Raw genomic sequence first — 25,554 nt, 5'->3', positions numbered from 1 at the left:
GGGTTTTGTCTATGAATTAGATCGTAAAAATCATCCGGAGCGCGGCCAGATAGGCTCACTGGCCATAAACGGTCACGTGGTAGCCATTAAAGTAAGTTTTATGGTTTTGGGGAGTTGACAGTATATTGCACATAACATATAATCGCACTGACGGTGAGGCTTCGTCTGACTCTCTCTTTGCAGGCTGTAAGTGTTACTTGACCGGTGCAGACCGTCACTATTGCTCAGTCTGCCTCAGTATGGACCGGACGCTTTCCAGGATGAGGACCGCGTCTCTGGGTAAGTTTCTGCAGACTATCCGGTAGCCCGAGAAAAGCCAGCCTGTGTTAAACAGCCTTATTATTGTATTTGCTCCCTCTATCTGCCCCTATTAGTCCATTACACTAATTTGTCAGTTGTGCAGTGCTGAATACTGGTCTCGGCAGATGTTGCGCAGGGTTGGGTCCGGCTCATGGCTATTTAATTGCTTCCTTCCCCGTGTAACTTGTTTCCCTCCATCTGTGGTGCAACTCATAATCCATTTTTACATGTTGGATAATTATCCCTGTGTCCATTTCCACCCCCACAAACTTCTAGTTGTTGTCGTTTTATTACATTGGAGAATTCACAGACCGTGAACCAGAAAGTTTCCAAAGGATGTGTGGAGATTTCCTTGATAAAGTTAACTGCTAATGCAGGCCTACAGATTTACAACTAGCTCCGTTTGATTGGATTCTGTATGTGCTGATGACTTTTGGAAGTTCTCGGTCCATCCCTGGAACAAAGAAAGTTGCAGTTGTTTTGCTGAGCGCTGCGCTCCACATGTTGGCACCGTGTATGTCTTTAGGACGGGCTGTAAACCTTGTCAAGTAAACACAACATGGAAACAAACAGCAGTGGGGAGACGTTTGAAAAGGAATTCCGTTTTGTGTCAGCCACGTCGTTTTGAGTTTGGGGTTGAAAAGTTCAAATGACCTCTTAAAAGTCACTCTCGCTTTGTGGTGACCTCTTGTCCGACCAGTGCCAGGGCGAAACCAGCCACTAGCGTACCCTGATTCAAAAAACATGGATTGATAATAGGATGAACATAAAAATCGTTTCAAATGATTTTTTTGGATGCGTTGGCCTTTTTCTTTTTACGCCTCTGCGTATTTTTATAACTAAAGAGTATGTGACTCGACTTTCAAAATTGAAATCTCCAGGCCAAATATGAAAACAATTTTTGGATATCTCTATTTGAGTCTTGTGAGTTTTTTGCAGCAATAGCAATAAACTTGCAAAAAAACACCCAGATTTCTTAAAGTTGCTATCTGGGTGGATTTGCAAAGCTAACATTGTCCGCATGCAATCAAAACTTAAATACCAAGTTAGATTTTTGGTGCAAAGGCCTTCTGTATGGACTCATTACTGGTTGTTTCTCAAATTTTCCGCAAATACAAAAATATATTTACCACCTTAGATAACTTACTCAATCCATTTTAAAATCTGTTCAATCTTTGAAAATACATTCTGGACAGATGAGGGGCAATTCTTCCAAAATTGATTTAAATATGGACTTGTTTTCATCAAACATCAATCAAAGGTTGCACCAATTGTAAAATTAGCAGAATTAATCCAAACTGCTAATATCCCTCGGTTTATTGTTCAACAAATTATATTCTTTGTTATGTAAATAATAACAATTTTAACGAAATACGGAATTTCCACTATTTCCAACTTGAGTTCAGACACACAGAAAAATCCAACGGGAAAGAGAATGTGTCTATTTGGAAATGAAAACCGTTGCCAATAATTCAAAAGGAGAAATTTCGACAGGGCCCCATGTGCTACTGCCAGGCAGAGAGCGAGAGAGACGCGCTGTAGGTTCATCTGGAGGTCAGCCACAGCACCAAGATAAATCTGCATCCTCTCAGAGCCACCAGCAGAGCTCGCTTTAGGCCAAGTTCACTGTCACCCTGCTGTATATAGAGAGGAGAAACTATCGCACATCCACGTTACTACGCGCACACTCGCCTTCACTTTAATGACACGTGTGCTTGGCGTTGCCTATAAGCATAATGCCTATAAATTAATTTACCGAGGGACACAGAGCCTGTGGTAACGTCCTGCACTGGAGGAGAAGACTATGTGAAGTGAGAGGGGGAGTCTAACTTTAAGTGTTGCCTCCAACAAAGACTGTTGGCTGCTTTGGTTGCTCTATAACGCTAATGAATGATTTGCATATTTTACGACCCTATTAGTCTTGAGTGGAAGCCTATTGGATTTATCTTTTCACTCCCTCGTTGGAAACATCATACAGCTACAATTGCATTTTAGGTATTGTGCTGGCATCTTCACTAATTATGAAATTTGTGAAAATGATCATCGTGATGGCAAGAGATATACACATTGTTCAAATCAATTTTTCGTTTCGAGAGGGGCAGATATCTCACCGGGCCGGGACAGATGAGAGCGAGATAGCAGCAGAAGATGAGAAAAAATTGGGGTCAAAAGTTTAGGCGCTGAACAAGTCTCCGTCATCTGTTCACTCGGAGCTTGATGCCAGCCTTATAATAGCGATCTTGACTCTCCACACAAAAGACAGAATAGCTTTGAATTACATATGTTGCACGTTGCACTCCAGGTGAACCCTGAAAGTGCGGTGACCTCGCGTTTGGGACCGGGGGAGGGGACCCCCCACCCGTCCCCAGCAACAAGATTGAGTGGCTGGCGTTTTATTAAGGCGGTTGATTGGTGAATTTCCTTTGAATAAATTGCATTTGATATGTTTAGGGACGAGGGCAAAATTTGCATTTTGAGGATTGATACTCTCGACCCGGTCACAGGGTAATGGGAAGGCCCACAGCCCCCAAATTGAGCCCCCGGACCCCTTAAAAAACATTTAGCCCCTCTCTTCCTGATCCGATGAATAGAAGCCTTTTAGGAAAATAGAAATGGCACAGATGTCTTTGTGAATCATAGATTAACGTTTTTTTTTTAAATTGTAGAAAAATATAATATAGGCTTTATATTTATTTTATTTTTACTGGGCCTATATTTAATCCCCTTCGAAAATGAATGCAGCTATTTCTTAGATAAGCTAAAGCATTGAACCTTTGTTTGTACGTGTGAGAGCTCAATGAAACATACAAGTGAAAACAACATGGCTGATAACAAACCCAAATTGACACCAAAAAACATTAACTATATTGACATTATGCTTAAAAAGCCTTACACTGGGTCTGGGTTGAATCACATAACTTATTATATGCAACCGGCAATGCAACTGCATGGATCACACGATTTTGTTTCACAATAATAATAGAAGAATAGAAAAACTTGCAATCTGGGATCCCTTTGATAAAAAAATCAGACTATATTGGTACTTTAAGGTTCATACATTTTTTTTATCATGTCAAAATTTAATTAATTGAAGAAAAACTTTATTTCAAGGAACGTTTTACAAATCCTAATTGATTTCTAGTAATTTAGCACATTTCTCGGCATGTGCACTGCGCGGCACAATATGTGCTTTGCACTTTGAAAATGTTGCAATGTATAAACAAAGTTCAATGAAAATAAGAGAAGACGGGTCTCATTCAAAACTTTGTTTATCGAATTAAACATAAAAAGCTTGTCAATGAAGAATGGAAATGTCCCGATACGATGCAAGTGAGGTCACCTGAAAGTAAATATGCCAAATGTTATTATTTCACTCTATAATTTTCAATAAAAAGCATCGTTTCATACATTTTAATAAAAGAATGGCACTCTGATCTTTAACTTACCTTAAAGTGCACACTCCAACTTATTTATATATATTTACATTTGTAATACGTCTTCAACTTACTTCAGTTTTTGAAACATTTGTATAGTGTCGCCCTTCTCTGAAATAGTCTGTCTCAATACGTTTAATTATAACATGCAGCTCTTAACTTAGAGGAATAAAGAAGTTGACCATGCATTTTCTAAAGGATGGAGCTGCTTTTGTTCGTCTCTTTATACCGTTGAAGGCTTGAAAGTCACTATGTTTCTGTCTAATCAAAGTTTGCAGCTATAGGCTGTATTAAAACTGCAGCCAAAGCCATAGTTATTGTGAAGGCTCGTTGTGCCAATCCTTGATGTGAAGTGGTGGAAAGGACAATCACACGTGACATACTGTATAAAAGAAAAATATTGTATTACCAGTCTATACCTATATAAAAATATTTCCATTAAGGCATGAAAGGTGTTTTCTGGCCCGAATCCTAGGCACATCTTGAATGCAGAGAGGATTTTTTTATCCCGCCGTCAGGGCTCCGTAGACAAGAGACCTTGTGAGAGCCATCTGCAATCTGTCACTATCGTCACAGCACTTCTCTGATAATCTAAATTTACAGTAAAGTGTCAGCTTGATGTATATTGGCTAAATAGACCTTCACCTCACAGTATATGCTCTGAAAGGGAACACCGTGATCTGGCTGTTATTATTTAGTCCTAAAATAAAGATCTCTTAACACAAAGCTGTAACGGGTTTTATTCACATTAAGAGCAAAGTAGGTGTTTAAATTTAGTGGAAAATTACTTACATTGTATAAGCTATTTTTAACTATAGCTTCCAATTGCTTCCTTTTACTCCAATGGCCAATTTGATGATTTTTCTGATGTCCTATTATGTTTTGTGCATGCTGCATTGTTCGAGAGATTTCCCGATGCTTTATTGCATTCAAATATACCGCAGCACCTTGCAGGCCTGGACTAGATAACGGTGGCGTTACCAGCACCATTAGACTTCTTTTGTAACACTGAACCGGACTCTTGAATCATGATATGTTTTTAAAAAAAGTCATTCACGAGTGAAACAAAGAAAAAAATACTTCATATAGCAAAACAAGAAGAATGACCTGTAAAATCCGAGTAAGTGGATAATAGACAAGCTGATCTGGCCCATATTTATACAGTATACATGTAATAGAATGGCAGCAGAATGTAAATTTAGATATGAGGTGTAGTCGTCTTACCGCTGACATTATGTTGACATATTGCCTCTCAGGTGGTCTCTTGGCCATATGGATACAGTGGATATAGAAGTACATCAGCTGCCATTTACAATGAGTTAGGTGCAAGAAAGCCTGTTAGTAGCAGCTCTGGCTTACAGCAACAGTGTGCTACAAAAAAAAGGTACTTTTGAAGAGGAGAATTTGTGGCCTGCCTCTGGTTTAGTGACGGAGATCTGCACTGTGAATTTTTTTTTATCAAATATTATATCAGACCATCTGCAGCAAATTTCTTTAGTTGCAATATCCCCTATTCCACATATTCGAACACATAGTTTTACGTGTGATTTTCTAGATAGTTTGAAGTATTTTGCACAGTCAAAAAAACCTTCCTGGGTGCTGACCCAAGCTAAGTGCTCCGCCAACTCCCGAGGGCTGAACAGAGCCTGCAAAACTGAAGTCCAAGTCCGGGGTGAACCCCAGGTCACTGCGTCTAACAGATATGAAAATGTCGCCTCTTTGGAAAAAGGGCACGCCTTGTTGTTTAACAAAGAGTGTCAATGGGAAAGATTAATCAGAAACAAAATGGAAACGGTGTCACTTCGGGGTCAGGCAGAAGTTATCTCTGTTTAGAGAGGAGCGAATGGAATAGGGGGGGGGGGGGGGGGGGGGGGGGGGGGGTGGGGGTGCAGGGAAAAAGGAGAGAAAAGAAAGCTTTCAATATTTCCAAAGTTTGGCCTCTTGTTTCTCCATGCAGAGGCCTTGTTGAGGTGGACAGTGTGGATCCACTTTGTGAAGAGCTGCTGCATCTTCAAGTTACACATATACAGTGTGCCACCTCGGACATGGGGAGGAAACAGGACCTGGACTTGATGGCTGATGTCGAGGAGCACGGTCAGATACTTTAATATTTTTTACCTTGGAAATATGCAGTTTCAAAATTATTGATGTTCAATCTATTTTTATATATGGAAGTCTCCCTGCAGTAATTACATTTACTGCTAGTATTATTATTGCTATAATTATTTAACCCTGGCATTTTTGCCCCTTTAAACTTTTTGTATCCTCTCTCTTCAAAACATATTTTAGTTAATACAGGGCAATGTTATTACCTTAGCCTTGGTTGTTTACAGTAAAGTGGTGGTGCAGGACGCACAGGAAAGTCATGTTAAGATACTGCATATTTGTTTTGAAATGTTGGGAAATTGTTCCTTTGAAAGGTTTAAACAATTTCCAAATTCAATCACATTTGGACAATTTTATTGGATAAGAGATTATCTGTGCTGTAGAGAGAAATGATGGCATGTACTGTAGATGGTCTATGTTGGTTGAAAATGCCACGCTTTCTTTGGTATGTGGCTATAAAGAAAGGTACGACCACTGTAATTGTTTGTCCGGTGTTTGGATTTCCTTTCAATGGCAGTTAACACAGCAGAACTGATGATACGCGATGGCAGTGCGATCAGAGCCAGATAACTTGCATGTGGTACAAACAGCAGAAATAGCTTGAAATTATTGTTATGTCCTGGCCAATTGCTTAAAACAACCGTTTTCACATACAGTATACATGGAATGAAGAAAAGGGAGTCTTTTGGATTTACGGTGGTGTGCAACGTGAGAGATGAGTGTTTTCTCTTGTTTTTAAGTGTGTCATAAGCGATCATCAGCGGGTTTCACTGATGCACATGTCATATGCTTTATAGGCAGGCTTGTATGTCCGCAGAACAGCGGCTCGTCAGTGCTTGCAGGAAGCTTATGCATTGTTATATTTTTCGATCATTTGAATAAGCTATACAACATTACAGTTTGCACTGTTGTATTGGCGTGTTTTTGTTTCCCTGTTTGTGTCTTTATTATGACTCAACACGTTTTCAACTCCAACAACCGATATTCACGACACTAGCTATTAGAAATTGCCCTTTGTTTGTGTTAACCTTTATTTTGTCAGGGCTTGGATTTCATATCCACTTTCTGTTACACAGGAGGTGGATTTTATCACATGGAGGAAAGCCTCACCCACATAAGTTTGGCCCCATGCAGTAAACAAGTTAGTTGATTGGTTTTGCTTTATATACTGTGATTTAATAAGGAAAACATCAACGTAAGCCAGTCCAAGCAGTGTTGGTGGTACCGATGCCATGCTTTCCATTGGTTCCTGTTTACATGATGCCCACAGGATGCGCAGTGATTGGTGGCGCTTCGCACGTGACCAGGCAACTTTGTACATTTGACAGGGAGTAGGAGGGTTTTGTGGAGATCAGAAAAACGACAGCGCGATAAAAATTAGTATTGTTGCACTTCACAAATTAATGACCATGAGTTCCTACTTGATAAACTCCAACTATATCGAGCCTTCCTTTCCTCCATGCGACGAATATCAGCAGAGCGGATACATCCCCAACCCTGGTGATTACTACGAGCGGTCAAAAGATACGGGCTTCCCCCATCACGACGAGCAATCCTATCCGAGGTCAAACTATACAGAAACGGGGTACGATTACGGCAACGTTCCCGCCACCGGACTCGATGATTTCGGCGAAGGACATCACGAACAGCCGCAACCGGTTCCACAGAGCCACGGTCCTCGCGTTACCGCGGCCCCAGATGGTGGCGCAGGGGCAAATGCGAGCAAAGACTGCAGCCTCGCCGGTGAGGTATATCCCGGTGTAGCGAAGGGCAAGGAGCCGGTGGTCTATCCTTGGATGAAAAAGGTCCACGTTAACAACGGTGAGTTATCGCCACGGCTAAATAGCAGAACCACTGAGAAACAACCACTGGAACACACGCAAGCCCATTGAGGCAGCACTAGTAGCAGCCCTTACAACAGCAATTTACGACTATCGAGCAGCAGGGTCGGTAATTAAGGACCCTCGTAAATTTTATTGCCTGTGTTCGTCTGTCGGGGCCATGTGCTTTTGTTGCTTTTTAACCCAAACTACCTCCACCACTGGAGCCGAGCCAAACTGTAATATCCAACCCCGCTGTTTGTTAATCATTTCTAAGCTTGATATGTCCCTGGATGCGAGTGCTTGTACACTCGCATCTCCACATTAATGCCATGTCCGTAAACTGAAATAGGCAGACAGTAAAACAAACAGAGTGGCTGTGATTTTCCACCAAACCCAGAAATATTATAGAATTTTTCAACCATTTAATATGTCCGTTGGAGGAACTTTACTGGTTTGGAATAAACGCTATATCAGCCTGGATGTAACACCTGCTTGCATGCCTGTGTATGGCTTTTCCCCCCCTCCAGTCAATCCCAATTACACTGGAGGAGTGCCCAAGAGGTCCCGCACTGCCTACACCCGCCAGCAGGCTCTGGAGCTGGAGAAAGAGTTCCATTTCAACCGGTACCTGACCCGGCGCAGGCGGGTGGAGATTGCGCACACCATGTGTCTGTCAGAGCGCCAGGTCAAGATCTGGTTTCAGAACCGGAGGATGAAGTGGAAGAAAGAGCACAAGCTTCCTAACACCAAGATCCGTTCTTCCACCTCGGCCTCGTCCTCAGCCTCGGGGGCCCAGCAGCAGCAGCAGCAGCAGCAGCAGATCAAAACAGGCCAGCAGCTTGTCCCCACGCCGTGCACTGCAGGTCTATAGTGCCTGAATGAACCCCATCCCACAAAAAACCCAATCCAGACTGAGATGGCAAATATCACAAGTGGAATTTGATGGACCGATTCTCAGTATTTTACACATGGTGTTATCTATTTCACCTTGCCTCTGCCATTGGGCCCCTATCACGTCCTTTGTACCCTTTCTCCTCTCCGGTCGTCCTCGCCCTCTTCATATAAGCTTGAAATTCACCTTTAATTGCCACGATGGCAACTGAAGTGTTTATATATTTGTTTATTATTATGAAAGAAGGATAACGCACATTCAAACGTATGGATCAAAATGTATCATTGCAGTTAAAATTGAGTGAGTTAAAAGTACGTTTTAACTCATTTTTCTATCTTTTCTTTGAGTATTGTTTTTTTTATTATTATTTCTCATGGAAAGCTCTAATATACTTGAAATATATTTAGCGAGACTCTAGATGGCTGTTTAGAGGTATGGCATCAGTCAGAGTAACAGTGTAGTTTGTGTGTTTGAGTCGGTTGGTTTACTGTTGAATGTAGTCCATGGTGACTTTCACATTTAATGTACATAGGCAAATCATAATGAAGGCACAACAAGAGAAGCATTTCGTCACGTAGAAATATGTTTGTTGGTATTGTAAGGTCTAGGTTTATTCGTGCTAGTCCGTCCCATGTTGTGCTGTGTTCTAAACTGTGAATATTTGTATCTGTTGTCTCAGTAATGACCTTTGTGATGTAGGCTAGTGTAGGCTCAGTCTGTCCTTGTGAAATAAATATGTACTTCACTTATAAGGTTGACTTTGTTTTGGATATTATGTAATTGCAAATACTGACTTGGCTTTTGCGAAATATGTATTTTTTGAAGCCGTGCGTAAAAACATGCCAGATGCATGTATTTACCTCTTTAAAAAAATATTAATAATTTGGGGATTACACTTTCAAATTCGAACATTTTACTTCCATGTCGTTTGCTTTAATTACAGTGCATGGAAGTGGAATGAAAAAAAACTGTGATTCATAAAGCATTTTTATCAGTTATCCAGTGTTTGGAGATGAATGCGTATAATTATGATAGTGTGCGTAAAATTGCATGCGTACAATTGTGACCGAACGTTGGAGAGTTTACTGCACCGCACTTTAATAATACTTTAACTATTAACTTTGTCTAAATATAATCAAATTATATTTGGTTTATTTATACGTTATTTGCAGAGACGATTCACTTGTTAATTATTGCGCAAAGCTGCGCAGTTTCTCTTCTGTAATATTTACAGAAATGGTAACAGAGCCAACATTTCAGGTGTTTAATATGTGTAACCTATTGTGAAGGAACTATGTCTTACAAAAAGTATTTCCATATTCAAAACATTGCGTTAAAAGTATTTTTGCCTGACTCCATTATGTCTTTCAATCCTCACTGACTGGAATTATAATCCGAAATGTGCCAGAATGTCATGCGGATTTTCGTGGGTAAATATGACATGTGGTTGGGGTTTAGGAGGCAGCTATATCAGCTGCTTCAGATTTGCAGGCTTTACTACTGATACGGGAATCAAACCAGTGTGTTAAATGTATCCGGCCTCACATATTGTTCTCTCTTGCCATTATAAGGAGATCGCAGCCAACGTCAGTGCACCAGTGTGAGTGTTGGTCACTACCTGATACATCCAAACAATAGAGAGTTCAACCCGGGGACACGGTCGGCTCTGGCCAATCACCAGCTCAGAGCACTTCTTCTGACCCCTGACCTTTCAACACACACAATGTTCAGACCATACATCAGTGCTAAGACCTCCACGGGCTTCTTCTTCACATTTACGATTTACCCAGAGACAGCGTGGAAACCAAAACGGTGTTTAGGTGTGAAACTGAGCCATAGATTTCCCTAAAATTATTCCTAAAGACAGCTCTTCTGCAATATATCACAAAAACACCCCTGTCAGGTCGTTCAGAGAGGGCAGATATGAACTGAAACATGCTGGCGTTGTGCAAAATATTCAATATGTTTTGGCACTTATGGTTTCTGCTCAATATATATGCCAATAATAGCACAATGGATGGGTCAGCAATGCATTTAATAGTAAATTAGATAACACTGAACGAGCCAAAATTCCCACAGAAAAAAAGTCACAGAGTGACAGATTCATTGTCCAAATTCACACAAAAACGGTTTTATAGTCATTGATACAGTTTTTGTTACATCTTTCACTCAACATTTGTGTCTGTATAAGACAAATTATCCTGCAGAAATGTAAAAACCCTCTCCGCTTAAACTACCCAGCCCTCTGTGTAGCACTTGCTGCAGACATGGAAGCTGTGCAGAAGATGGCGTTGAGGCTGATTGGCACCGATTTTGCGCAGACTCCAAGAAGTCCAACTAGTTAAATTACAAGATTTCAAGTCATTTAATTCGCGAATAGAGGTCACTTCCAATGTACTGAAATTTTAATCCGCTCTTTCACGTGACTTGTTGAATAATGAATGCCCCAGGGTCAGAAATAGATCTGAAAATCTGCCTTATTTTCATTTGAAGTGATGCTCTGCAGGGTGCGAGTCAGATCTCTTCTCATCTGACAGTCACAGAAAACTGTCCGCTGGACACAGACCGCGATGACTTGTGAGTAGATTTGGCTGTTTTTTCCTTGTACCGTTTGTGGAGGTGTTAAAGGATAGTATGAATATACCAGAAGTGGAGTTTGCTTCATGATCTTCCGGTTAATATTCACGTATATTGTAATATGATCTGCTTATTTCCAGCTATACGTTACTTTACAGTTTCTGAGCTTGCTAATATTCCAATTCATTATTAAGCTCAACTAATTTTATTTCTCAATTTGACAGCAAAACATGTTTATTGACTTAAAAAATATATTTATTACATAATATGTGTATGTGTTTGTGCTTAAACGTTTAAAGATACTTGAACCTATAGGAAATATGATACAGGACAGCAAGTCTAATTTTCCAGTTTCTTAAATCTTCAAACCACGACAAATTAGGTTGATGAAATGTAATAATCACTTTGCCAACAAGTGTTTTATAAAAAACATTTTTTTTAAATAAATTGGTACACATTTGATTGCAGAGGTAATGATGAGGGTGCAGCTGAAACTTTATTGGGCAAAATCACTTAAAGTTGACATGAATAGTAACGAAATGAAGCATCGGCCTGCAATTATGCTTGCAAAGTTGACCTCAAAAACATTAAAGATGAAACAAAACTTGGTGGTTGTTTGTATGAATTTTGAATTGGCAACGTTTCTGTTTGTAATTGTTATGCTTGTTATCAATCTATCAATCTATAATTCCACTATTGAATTTAAAGATGAGAGTAAGTGTATTTCAACAACAGTAACAATACAAAGGGCTTCTGTTGTCTGCAAGAGCCTTTCAATGAGAGTGAACACAATAGGCAATTTAGACACAGATTAAACATTAACAAATTACCTAGGGTATGTGACAATGCTAATGCTAATAATAATAATAATGATACGTATTTTGCAAATACCTCCAAAATGTAACGGACAGCAATTCACTAAAAGCCTACCAATATATTTCATTCCGTGACTATTTCACGAACTCCCGTGAGACTATTTTATTATATCATATTATATTAAGAACATTTTCATTTTCAGTCATGAAGAGTCAGTAAGTTCAACATGAAAATTATTTTATTGCAACCACCTCTACGCAAACAATTACTTTGTCTTAGTTCGTCTGCATCCGTGCATGAGAGATGTCTCCAAGTCTGCTTAAGGCGTTGAATTTCGCATTAGCCTTAATGTTGGCCGATGTAAACCTCGCCGAAAGAGTTGTCTTCGCTTGAGTGTAGGTAACCCAAGCCTGGCTGTTAAGAGGTCTGAGTGTCAACATTGTGGGGAGATATGGACCGCCGTCTGGCCAACATCCAGAGGTCTGCGCCTCTAACTCCTCTTTGCTGACAGTGATAAGGAGCCCTGATTTGTGTAAATAACTCTGAAACATTTGTTTTATGCAAAAACAGTTCAGATTTAAAACATAATCAATCATCTACTACTTTTGAGCAAAGGGCAAGTCTAGAAAAAGTGCAACAAAAAATAAAATGTAGGATACCAGCCGCGGGCCTTTAATTGGTTTCCATCTTCTCCTTATTTTTGTACCCAAAATAACTTCCCACTCGACTCTATGCCTCTGCCCGGGTCAGGGAAAAGTTCAGGTGCTGTGTCGAAAGCCAAAGTGGGATTAGCTTCCAGAGCACGGTCATGTCCAGCCATATAATCCTACAGTGACAGCTCCACATCTGTATTTGCAAGAACAGAGAGAGAACATGATAACACATTACAGACAGACTGTGTAACAAAACAAAAACCCTCATGCGTCTAAAACCTGTGCGTAAAACCTCTTTTCTAGTCCTGGTCATTGTTAATCCTCCTCTTTTCTTCAGTTGTTGAAGTGTTGAAGGTGAATTAATAAGAGCTGGTCTGCTTCCGTTCTTGTCTTTAAAAGTTTACCGCTCAAGTTGTAGTTTGAGAAGACAAAGGCTGGTGTGGGAGTGGGATGCTGTCTATGTCCGCCCCGAATGATTAATCGTTGTGGTGGGATTTTTCCACGCCCGCTGCTCGGTGTTGACGGAAAACAAGCGCCAAACGGTGCCGAGAGAAGAGAATCTCTTCCGGGATAGGACTTTTGGCATTTCACAGCGTATATATCTATGTCATGCTATATAGATAGCAATTTGGTTTATATTATGGTGGTTTTGGCAAACAGCAGGATTATGTTTTAGACGGCACTTTTGCACCCAACCCCTCCCCCTTACAAAACACTTAAACTCATCCTTCGTAAAAAAATCTGTAATTTCTAACACCAGTCAGTTGGTCAAAGGAAACGGGTAGGTGCATTTAGGTCAAATTAGGGTCCATGTACTGAACAGCGGGGTCGAGCAGGCTCTCTTTGGTTACCTCACCTCCACTTTCCGCTCACTGCTGACTGACACACATCCCTCACGACCACCAGGACACCCTCCCTATGTAGGACAGGTAAATGTGTGACCTTTTTTTGTTTGGCCAAACGCATGAAGCCTTTCGCTGATGGAGAACCAAATGCTGATTAAGTGGCACTACAACCAAACCGTGCGACTGTGGACGAGGGGGGCGATATTGAGTAAAGCTCTCCACAGCCCTAGCTGTGTTGTAAAGAGAAATGAGTAGACTTATGCTGGACATTATGCCACTCTTAAATAGTATTTTGTAGGGAAAGCCCTCTTCATCTCACATAGTGCGAATTGTCACGCTGCAGTGCAAGCATTCTGGTTTTTAAGCCTGGCTCAGAGCAGAGCTGGCTGCACTTGACACTCTGCATAATACAGGCAGCCTTAGCTCTTTCAGCCGCTAACAGGCACCAAATATATGGCACTTTAAAACTGACAGAACGGTCTTTCCCTCTGAATGGGCGACACGTGGAAAAGCTGCTTCTCTGCGAGAGACTTGCTCCTCTGCCAGATACATTGCAGTGTCACATACCCTTCTTTTTTTTTCTCCCTCCGAACTGATCCGTTTCTCCTCAGGGGCAATGACTGCCTCCATTAATGATTCACGGGCTCAAATAAAAGGGATTTAAGTTGACGTTGCGTCACGTGAGTGGGGCGCATAATACTGCGCGATGTTATGGCACGGGGAAGAAAACCGGAGCCCCGGTCTGGCCATATGATGCTGATTATATGCGGGTTACCCCCACTTTCCGTGAGGGGAGTCCGGGCTTTATAGTTTGTTTTTCGAGCTGAGAAAAAGAAAAGAGCGACAAACTGAAAGAGAGAGGGTCCCGGGTTTGTGGATGTATTATACTGCTGTCACGGACGGATATGTTTTTCCACGCGGACAGAGTCAGAAACCGAGCTTTTGGAGGATGGATTTTATTTTGAGGTATTTCCGCCGATTGTTCATTACTGTCGTGAGTTATTGCTGCGCGAGGCAGAGGTCAGTAAAATAGGGGTCCAGGGTTTCTGCAGGGCGAGACAATGTAGACAGGTACCAAGAAGCCACCGATATCAATTTATCTGTTAATATCTCCGATTCATCATAGCTAATCGAATGAAACATAAACAGACCTTCAGATTTTACACACAATATATATAGGTGACGATTTAAGGTTTTGTGTGGGCCATTAAGATATAGGCATTTTTCCATGTTATGCTTCCTAAATTAAGCATTATATTGAAGCCATTGTTAGTTGCCATGTAAACTTGAGTAAGACAGACTGAATTATTTTTGATGTATTCATATTTTTAATAGTAAAATCAGCCATTTGGATAAAGGGGCCCGTACAACAGTTTGTAAATAAAGCGGCCATTTAAATATTGGCTTCCAAGAAAAGACCCCAAGCAGAGCGTGCGGCTGCTTCAAGGTGCAACCAGTCCTATAAAACAAAACATCTCGTCTTTACGTGGGGTTTTGTGCGTAAATGATACATCAAGAAGATTTACATAAAAAGTAGGGGGAAAGCAGTGAGGTTGTGTGGCTCCGCCAGGGAAACGAGGATATAATGGAAGAAGGAGTGCCATCCAGGATCGCGCGGCCGTGTTGAGGTCACGGCGCTCCTTCTTGATTTATGGGCGCAGGGACTTGGGGAAGATGGTGAGCGAGAGCTAATGACTATTCGATCCGTTTGTGGAGAAAATGGTTACCGTTCCAGCAGGGAAACTACAAACACGTTATTTGCACTGTCCCATTTTATATTATTAGTGATATTACGCTGATGGGGAGCAATATTTGGTTGTAATGTTATTTTTGTCTGATGATGGTCTTTGCATTCTGGCTCTTATTTATGCATTTTGTCTATTGTTTTTACGTTCTTTTGTTTGCTACTGATACATATATTTTGTTTGATATTTTGTTGTGTAAAAAAATAATGAAGATATTAATGCTCTCCCTTAGCTGTAAGGATATACCTTAACACAAAGACTTGGAGCCTGCTGCTAAATCTAAAATCTTACCCAAATAATTATCTTGAAAATGCTTGCATCGAATTTGACTAAATTAGGGTTAGCCTGTTTTCGAGATGTTATATTCAGCGCCTTTTAAAAAGAATAGGCCAAAACAATTACGTATACTAACAATAGACTTATTTATAATCAAACTGTCTCACCATAAAAAATTAAAATCGCACTAATATATTTTCCGGAACAGGTTGAAAGGTTGTATTATCTTCTCCGAAATTGAAAATGTTTATTCCTCTATATGCAGAAATCCAGCAAAGTAAATTCAGGCCATCGCACGGTCTCCCAGACACCTTGAACTGCTTTCGGTAAGTCCATATATCTTTATTGATTTGTGTTATGAATGCTTGATGGTGATATCCTTATTCAATTTCTAATAAGTACCACACACGCCCACCAAAGCACTTGCAGGAATAGAGAAGCAGCCTATGGCTTGTACATTTCCTCCTAGCAGCAATATGACCAGCCCGAGAGCAATAATTCCTTCTCTTCCACTTGTCTTTGTGGTGTAATTTGTCACTATAAAAGTGACGAGGGGAATCGCAGCTCTTGGAGCGGTGCCTTACTCCTTTCAAAAACTACTTTCAGTGAAAGCCATCTGCTTGTAGCTGATATAGTTTACTGCACTCAAGTTTTAAAAACGGATTTTCTTTCATCAACATTTCAGTTTTTTTTTGTCTCCCACATTGTTTTACGCCATATTGTGCGTCTACTATACGACCACCACTTCATGACATTTCACCCTCAGCTCAGGGCTAAACTAAAGAGAGAGACGAATCAGCATTTTATCAAAATACAAAGAAGTAAATAATTATACAATGTGACTCTGGTTTCAAAAAGAAAAAAGCCGAGTTGGCTAAAAAAAAGTCCTCACGCGTGAATTTTTGTCCCACTCAGTCTCCCACGCCGTCCGTGTGTTCTATACGTAATTTTAATTGTCATTGGATTTTGTCTCAGAGCCTGAAGCCAGCAAAGAAGCTGCAGCTCTGAACTTGTTTACCGCCCAACGAAGCTGAGAGGACATAAATCTATTTCCTTCCATTCTTTCTTTGGCTGCAAAAGAGAAGCATTACCCTGCAGAGGGATTCCCCCAGCTGCCGACTCTCTTCTCCCCTCTTCCTCGCTGCATGTCCTCCGCTCTGCCTTTTGGTGATGAACCTTCTTCCCATTTTCCACACCCTGCTCCCGGTGGGGTTTTCCCCTTGACATACTTCGAACACGGCTTTGATCTGAAGTTGTTGTGCTTTCTACTCTTAAACTAATACTTCTTCATATAAGAAGCCATGCAGGCAGTGGAATACCAGCGCTGGAATGAAAACAAATTGCGCGTCCCTTGCGCTTAAAGATTGAAGACTATATGCAAAAATGCGGGTTAATGATCAAGCCGCGGATAGAAGCCCTTTATGTCCCGTGGAAATGGAAATGCAGCATGGTCAGCGGCTGATTATTCCTTTGTATTCTCCCCTCTCTCCAACATCTTCTTCACTGGGATAATAATTCCACCATGACGTGGAGTAAATAATAATACAAATATTTAAAACACTTTAGGGATGGACTTCCATTATATTTGTAAAGATTTTATTTTTTATAGATACACTACCTCATTTGGTTGGGGGAGGAGGAGAGTCAGCCACTTGATTTGAACTGGCTTTCCAAGGCGCTACTTATTTGCATAATTTTTTTTGTCTATGGTGACGCTCTGGTTCGGGGCAGTTCACTGGTGTCTGCATGGTACTGGTGAAGGATCACATCGTCTAGCATAGCCTTGGCTGAGTTTAATATTGCTATGAAGCCCTGGCCATTGCTCTAAAGCATGACGATACGTTCAATCTTGAGGCCAGATAACTCTTATCTCGCTGACCCGACCGCTCACGTCTGCTTCCGTAATCTCGGTTTACCCATCCACGTCGAGTAGGGGGGGAAAAGAAAAGGGGGAAAGGAAAGGGGGTTCTCTCGGCTCTTCCCTTTTTTGTTGTGGCTGCTAATGCCTGGTGCATGGCAGGGCGCACTCTGCTGCTGCTGCTTCACACAGCCAGCCCTGCCTTTAAACTTTTCTCTGGATTACTGCTTTGATCGATTTCGTCACTGAATGAGAAAATATCGCTTGGTGCTCTGCATTCGTCGTCAGAGGATAAGGTAAGCAGGCCAGAAATAGGCTCCCTCGGTTGTAAATGGCGGAGTTTGTGTGTCGCGAGGTGATTTATCACCGTATGACTTAGATCTCGGTTCAGGAAGAGTTCACACACACACAGTCAGGCAGCCAGATTTCTCTAACGTGGAGCAGAGGGCTGCGCAGAAAGTCTGTCATTTGTCTCTCTTTCTCTCTTTTATGACTATCGCAATGGCTCGCCTGGAGATACAGACCACAAAGCTTTCTGATATCTTCTCCAGTTCATCGTGTGTGCAGATACAGCGAAGACACCTTCTTTCACTCTGCGGTTTAACTACATTGAGGACAAGCTCGGGGTTCATTTTATACTAATTTGCTTTACACGGTTGCACAAACCCAGAGTTTGCCGACATTTTCCTTTCAGTTCTTTGCGTTAATTTTATGAAAATGCATTCTCGTTATGTTTGCTCCGGGACTATACTATGGGCTACACCTATGGATTGAAATCAGGAAGTTTTTATTACATCGTTAATGTTGGGATCACATTTACTATCAGACACATAATACCAGCCTATTAGTTTCAGCAGTGAAAATTTGAAGTGAGGCTTGCAATCAATTTCTTTGGATTTTATTATTTAGTTATTATTTATTACATTTAGAGTCGAAATTATCGGCTGTCTTGATTGGATCGACTGCAATTGTTAAATCTAGAGTCCAGACAAAGGAACTGCATAATTTCACAACCAAATAGTATATGAATCGGGCGGGTTTCATTTCATATCTATGGGCCTAACGAAAATTATTCACTTTTATTTAAAAGTATTGCAGCACATTATTATTATTATTGTTAATGCGATCATTATTACTTTGTATTGTTATTGTTATAATAATAATTATTATCATGCATTTCACTTTCCTATTTAAAATAGCAATGGTTAAAACATCGGAAGTCCACATCAAATATTTCGCTATTTCATTAGTAATGTGACATCATAAAATATTTCCCCATGATGACCCTTGGATCTGTGTCTATTATGGTTTATAGTTTCCCCAATAAGCTTTTAGAGAAAGATCCCCATGGTTACCTGCGTGAATTATGATGGTTTAGCAGCAGGCTCTACCTGTACCATGCCGGGTTTCTGTCCGCCTGAGTACCGGGCTTGGCTGCGCACCGGGCCACTCATTCTGAGCAGGCCGTCCCGGCCCACTGACCCCCATATATCACGATGTGTGCGACGGGCCGCCGTGCACACAGCACCGACAGCAGCCATTATTATGGGCCTGCAAGGAAAAGTTCACACCGTGGTCATGGAGATGCACGGAGGCTCGCCCAGTTTTTCCGGTTTCCTCGTGCTCCTTCCATGTATCTTGCAGCATACAAAGAAAAGACAGAAAAGAAAGAGAATGCGGTTGTTTATGCATTGCGTCAGGTGGCCGGGGAAGCACAGCGCATTGAGATCTATCCTGTTTTCTGAAGGACGATTGTTTGTTAAATCACAGTGAAAAAAAAAAATGTGTTCAAAGTTTATTGGCCACATGGAATGCATTCATTTCTACATAAGTATTATATACATTGTTGACGGCCCTGTTGGCTAAATAACAATATATCAGTGATATTATTTTCCTGTGCGGTTACCCACTAATAAGATGTCCCTACAGCACACTTTTTACTTACAGCATTTTCTGCAAAAGGTGTTCTGTAACTCTGTATTCACTTTCATTGTTAATAGACTCAGAAGTTTAAAATGGCATGCAGTTTCTTGTTAGGTCCTAAAATTGATTTGGCAGTCTGAAATGCTTTTGAAAAGGTTTGTTTTGATGTGGTTTGGCACAGATGGTAATACAAGGTTAGTGCGTGCCTTTGTGCCCTGTGTAAGCCATAAGGTAAACGGTAATAGTCTACAGAACTGTTGGCCCTATCTTGCTTCCATAGTCTCCAGTGTCAGGCCTGTATTGAAAAGTAAGATGGATCGCCACCATTTCTTCTCCTCACAGTGCGTCTTGTAACCCTAGGTTCACCCGAGGAGGCCATTGGCGGAGAGGCGTCACGTGACCACGGGGTGCCAATGTTATTCTACAAGGGTGTCAAGACCCTGTCAGTTTCTGAAATAAATATTGGGAAACGGCGAGATGCAAAAGGCAACCTACTACGACAGCTCCGCAATTTACAGTGGCTACCCATATCAAAGCGCAAATGGCTTCAGTTATGATGCCAATCAGGTCCAATATCCCCGGGCCTCTCATGTGGAAAGTGAGTACCATCGACCTGCCTGCTCCCTGCAGTCTCCTGACGGCTCCGTGGCTCTGCAGAAGCCGGGGGAGATGGCGGAGAGCTGCGACAGGACCACAGCCATTCAGGCGGCGCAGTCCAAGGTTCATCCCGAAAGCAATCAACCACAGGTGCCCGTGTCAGGCCCACCTCCTCCCTCACAATCCCCCGGTGCTATCAGCCAAAACACAAGCAACGGGTCCAACCAGCCCAGTGCCAAGAACGGCTCCCCGACCTATACTACTCGCAAACAGATCTTCCCCTGGATGAAGGAATCCCGCCAGAACACGAAGCAGAAACCCACCAGTAGCTCCAGTTCAGGTACTTTCAACCTAAACACTGCTGCTGCTGACACACACATAACTAGTTAGCCTCTGACCAGAAAGTGCACATACATTTGTTGAGGGAGGACATAATACAGGGGTGGCTGTAGATCTGGTATAAATTAAATAAAGTTTTCTCAAATGAAAGGTAAGGTGGGGAGAGGAGAGAGGGGGCAACCAGCAACTGGACAATGTCAGTTGTTGCTGGTATTATATTGAATTATATGTATGTAAATGTTTTGTTCCCTCTTGGGGACCCTTAAGTTATTCAGGAACTACAGCCAAAAATGACCACAGAGTTTTAATGAACACCTCTTTGATACAGACAGAGTATGTTGTATCCTGTATCTTCTTGGAAATTCTCCAAAATTATACCCCAAACATGATATACTATAAATACACGATAAGGTTATAGACTGTAGAAGAATGATGTGCCTCAACATTGGAAGTAGAGTCCACCATTTGTTGTCCCTGAGCCCTGCAGCTGACCTGTCCTTACTGTAAACATCATCCACTGATCACATAATGTTCCTGGAGAGACAACAAACAAACACGCACAACAGTTGTTTCAGTTTGTCCTGCTGTTTTGATGAGAGGAAAACTTGGTGGGTCAGAGTGGGGGGTTGTGTTCGGAGTGTTTATTTATAGAGCCAAACTAAAAATTCAGAGACGCTCATCTTCCCATGACCTTGTTATTTTGTAAATGTAGTGGGCACTATTTCAATTAAGGTACAGATAGTATTCAACAGAAAAAAAATTAATTCTGTGGCTTAATTTTGATTCATGTGCTAACCATTTAGGCATTTTTTTTACGCACGTAAGCAAGCCAGATCCTGCTGTTTTGATGACAGGAAAACTTAGTGGGTCAGGTTGGGGAGTTTGGGGTCTTTATTTGTATAAACTCAACTTAGACCTCCTTTGTTGTAAATTAAATGGGTAAGTTTCATACAATACATTTTGAAAATGTAAGGAAAATGGCGCCTTTTAATAATTATATTTTTTTGTTTTGGGAATGTTTTCCATTAGTTTTAACAGCACGTTGACGTGTTAACATGTGGAAACAAATGTACACGATTTACGCACGCATCAGGTCCTGCTGTTTGATTGGAGGAAACCTTGATGAATCACAGTAAGGAATTTGTGTTTCAGATGTTTACTTGCGTAAGGTACTTAAAAATTCAGAGACGCTCATCATCGTATGACCTTTCTATTGTGTAAATTACGTGGGTAACTTTCTAATCACGTTGTAGGTAGTTGTCTACAGTATAAGCTACAATGTTAAGAAGTATGGTGCCCTTCATTGTTATATGTTGGGAAGATGTTTTATTATAATTTTTCCTCAACTGGTAAAAGTGCTACAATTTATGAAAACAATTGTATGCACCTACACGGGTCCGATTCTGCTATTTAATTGGAGGAAACCTTGCTGGGTCAGGGAGAGGATTTGTGTATGATTATATGCCAATAAACACCCCCAATCTAAAAATGTCAGTTAATCTTACCTTCCCATGGCCTTCCCTTTTTGTTATACATGGATAGTTATCAAATGAAGTTATGTATTATTCTGCTGTAAGAGTTTAAAATGTAAAGCAGCATGTTTGGTGAGGGGGTTTCATTATTTTAACATCACATTGAGGGGCTAACGTTGATGAAAAGCCTTTTACGCACGCACGCCATGATAGATAACATTAATCCTGCACTTAACACAAATTTCCGAAATCAGTCTTAGTTAACTATCCTTTGAATATGAAGTAAAGTATCATACAATAATAATCGTTATCACAATTGATAACGATGCCCTACATACATGAGTATTCCTTATGTTAACTTCTCTTCCATCTCTATAACCTAATAGGTACATGTTATGTCATGCTGCATTCCTTTTGCTCCACGTTTAGACGACAGGTAGTGAAATGTATTAAGTGTTGGCCACATGCCACAGCGGCAAGTAGACCAACACTTTGCTATTCTGCAGCCAAGCTGCAGCTTCTTAGAAGGGGAGGCTTATCAGTGAGGGCAGTGGTTTATACACCCTAAGGAATACATAATGCTTGTGTTTGCATTACGCTTGTGCTACTTTGTGACTACGGGGGAAGAGGAGGGTCAAACTGTTTTAGAAGTCTAAGGTTACCTGATTCCATATCAAATATTTACCCACTGTTCTCCAGTTACATTTTTCTATGTAGTTAGTGTAGCGTGTACACAGACACAGTGCCCATACACTGGTTGTTAATTGTCACATGGAGCCGTCTTCATAACCCTTGTGCTATGCAGTGGGTTTATCAAAATGTGCGCACATGCTCACTTACACGTAAGGAGGAAAAAAAAAAGTCGATGATAACACCCCTATTTAAGTTGTGGAGCAGGGCGTATTTATCTAGTAAACCACCCCCTCCTGATGGTTGAAAGTGCTGTTATCAGCTGTGTGCGTGTTGTCAGACGATTTTACTCTCACTCTCCTGTCTCTGCCTCTCTACCCTTCTCAACCTCTCTCTCTCTCTCTCTCTCTCTCTCTCTCTCTCTCTCTCTCTCTCTCTCTCTCTGTAATGGATTGCTGATTGACACCCTCCTCTCCTCCTCCCTGACAGTGGAGAGTTGCCCCGGAGACAAGAGTCCTCCAGGGTCAGCAGCTTCGAAGAGGGCCCGGACAGCTTACACCAGCGCCCAGCTAGTGGAGCTGGAGAAGGAGTTCCACTTTAACCGGTACCTTTGCAGACCCCGGAGGGTGGAGATGGCCAACCTGCTCAACCTCACTGAGAGACAGATCAAAATCTGGTTCCAGAACCGCAGAATGAAATACAAGAAGGATCAGAAAGGTGTCGGAATGATGCCTTCCCCTGGTGGGCAGTCCCCTCGGAGTCCCGTGGGTCCGGTCTCCGGTGGTGGAGGATACCTCAACTCTATGCATTCTCTAGTCAACAGTGTACCTTATGAATCCCAGTCGCCGACGTCTTACAATAAACCTCATCAAAATGCATACGCTATGGCCACGTCATACCCCCCTCCTTTGAACAGCTCCCTCAACAACTGCCCGCCCTCCCAGAAGAGGTATCCCGGGACCGACTCGGCCACGCCCGAGTATGACGCGCATCCTCTCCAAGGCAATGGCAACTACGGGACTCACATGCAGGGCAGCCCCGTTTATGTCGGCGGAGGTTACATCGACTCAATGCCCAATTCTGGGACCTCCGTTTTCGGTCTAACCCACCTCCAGCACCCGCCGTCCGCAAATATGGACTACAATGGAGCAATCACAATGGGCAACAGTCAGCATCACGGAGTGTGTGATCCGACACCGACGTACACAGACCTAACGTCGCAATACTCTCAGGGAAGAATCCAGGAAGCGCCCAAACTGACGCATCTGTAGCGGTGGCGTAGCCCGGATCACTCCGCCCATTGTCTTATCCACCTCCAGACACATTACTGCTTTGTTTCTGCGCCTCCTCACGGCATCCACCTTCTCTCAGCCTTTGTTTATGTTCTCTATAGTTTGATGTGTGAAGTAGCGTAGGATAAATAATCACGACTTGCTTGAATTTTTTTCTATTTGCTCGTTTCATTGTCTCACAAAGACCTTTATCTGAGCTGTAGGACGTCTAGAGTGGGAGGGAGGGGGGCACAGTATAAGCATAGGCCTATTTAATCTTTTTTTAACTTGTTTTAAAATCGAAACTCAAACAGGGTATTATGAACATATGTTATTCATTTGAATGTGAATTTGTCCGTCTTTTATTTATCCGCAGTTGAAGAATTGTGTTTTGCATTTTATTGCACTTGTGAAAGGATCCTTCAAGAGCCACGAGTTGGGATTATGAGGGAAATACATTTTCAAAAACAAGGGACATGAGCTCACACGCCGCCTCCCTTGCTTGTGTTGTTCTATTGGACTTTTTAATGTTATTTATTTTGTTTGATGTTAAGATAAGAGTCCTTTAGTATTATTTGACACCTCTGCGATCTTTGTGAGACAAGGTTGATGGGAAATTAGCGCCTCGGCCCCTTACCAGCCCATATATGTATTCAGAAGCTCCCCAGCAGCACACCATGTTGCTATTAGGTTATGTTTCCGTTTCTTCTTCTTCAATGAGATGTTTTATTTTCTCAGCGAATGTAAAATCAATCAGTCATGCAATAAGGGTGGAAAGAAGGACACACATTAGCATTTTCTTTTCTTGAAGTAAAAAAGAAAAAAGACATCATCAGTTTTCTTTTTCGATGTCATACATTCCTCGCTGCTCCAGTTCGAATAAATAAATAAAACAATTGAAATATAATTGCAGCAAACCTTGTAGTTTTAATCGGAAGCATTTCACGTAAATACAAGACAGTTTCCTAAATAAAAATGTCAATACTTTCCTAGTTTTACAATTATTACATTTAGTTATTGCTGTTATGAATTTCAAGACGGTACATAATGGTAGAGGTGATCACAAAAAAATAAACATTTTTAGACAATTGGCAACGTAAGAGACAATATAATGGTAATCGTTTAATAAACCATTCATCATAATTGGTACTATCTATATATTTTTATAAGATGAATGCATCCAAAATAACGTGAAACCAGTGGCCACATGTAATATTCAATAACAGAAAGGGAAATGGTTGCAGATAAAGTCAAATATTGAATTAAAGCTACTTGTTTTTCTCTCCCCTCTTCATTCGACGTGAAGAAAAGTCGGGTGGCCTTCTCACCTCCTCTCATCTGCGTGGGCACATCCATAATAATAAAAATGTCACACGGGCCCTTCTGGAGATTCTGCAAGAAGACAACAAGTTAAATGAGAAATCGTTTGAAAAAATAATTCCCTGATATGTTCAGTCAGTCAAATGCGGTCAGAGAGGATGGAGGATGAAGCAAAAATCGTAACGGGGCTTATTTGGGTCATTATATTACAAATTTGCAGATGCCAGCGTGAAGCCAGGTCAACATTAAAAGCCTTGGTCTCGTGGATGGTTACAGCAAAGCAAATTATAAGTGGAATGCTGAAAAATGGGTTTTAAATCCTTTCGGTATTTTTTGTTCGGATAAATGGCCGGCATACAAATTAATATGCTTTGTTTTATCTTTTTTAAATTTTCTTTTCTTTTCATTGTCTTTTCATTGTCTATTTTGTAAATGTGTCATTTCTTTCAGGAAAATTCTTTTTCTTACCATGCTGAATGACTTTACTTCTTCTTCCGTCAAATTACAAAACCTTTTCGTACCATGTTTACTTTTTGTGCATATGCCTTTGTGTAACTGCAGTATTATTTGGTCTTACGGATTTTGCACCCAGAAATATTTTTCTGCGCTATCTGATTGATATAAGAGGGCATGGACATTATTAACCCTGACATATGGTTAGCAGGGAAACCTAGAAC

General features: G+C 41.3%; 2 protein-coding genes across 4 annotated transcripts; both read left to right on the top strand.

Moving 5' to 3' along the window:
- Positions 1–6,107: 6,107 nt before the first annotated feature.
- On the top strand, positions 6,108–9,304 carry hoxa4a (homeobox A4a). The gene is made up of 2 exons (XM_031854062.1): positions 6,108–7,661; positions 8,191–9,304. Exons 1-2 carry the CDS (start codon positions 7,244–7,246, stop codon positions 8,532–8,534), a joined length of 762 nt encoding a protein of 253 aa, XP_031709922.1. The 5' UTR covers positions 6,108–7,243; the 3' UTR covers positions 8,535–9,304.
- A 2,099-nt stretch (positions 9,305–11,403) lies between these two features.
- On the top strand, positions 11,404–23,569 carry hoxa3a (homeobox A3a). Of its 3 annotated transcripts, XM_031854057.1 has the most exons (4): positions 11,404–14,412; positions 15,733–15,793; positions 19,609–20,185; positions 22,776–23,569. In XM_031854057.1, exons 3-4 carry the CDS (start codon positions 19,726–19,728, stop codon positions 23,555–23,557), a joined length of 1,242 nt encoding a protein of 413 aa, XP_031709917.1. In that variant the 5' UTR covers positions 11,404–14,412; positions 15,733–15,793; positions 19,609–19,725; the 3' UTR covers positions 23,558–23,569. The 3 variants fall into 3 exon arrangements, with proteins under 3 accessions (XP_031709917.1, XP_031709916.1, XP_031709914.1); XM_031854056.1 differs by lacking the exon at positions 11,404–14,412 and having other exon boundaries at positions 15,370–17,621; XM_031854054.1 differs by lacking the exon at positions 11,404–14,412 and having other exon boundaries at positions 15,370–20,185.
- Positions 23,570–25,554: the final 1,985 nt, after the last annotated feature.

Source organism: Anarrhichthys ocellatus, unplaced genomic scaffold (genome assembly GCF_004355925.1).
Source record: "Anarrhichthys ocellatus isolate YVR2014 unplaced genomic scaffold, GSC_Weel_1.0 scaffold14, whole genome shotgun sequence".
Classification (NCBI taxonomy): domain Eukaryota; kingdom Metazoa; phylum Chordata; class Actinopteri; order Perciformes; family Anarhichadidae; genus Anarrhichthys; species Anarrhichthys ocellatus.
Note: the sequence above shows the minus strand (reverse complement) of the source record. Positions and strands in the feature narration are given on the sequence as shown.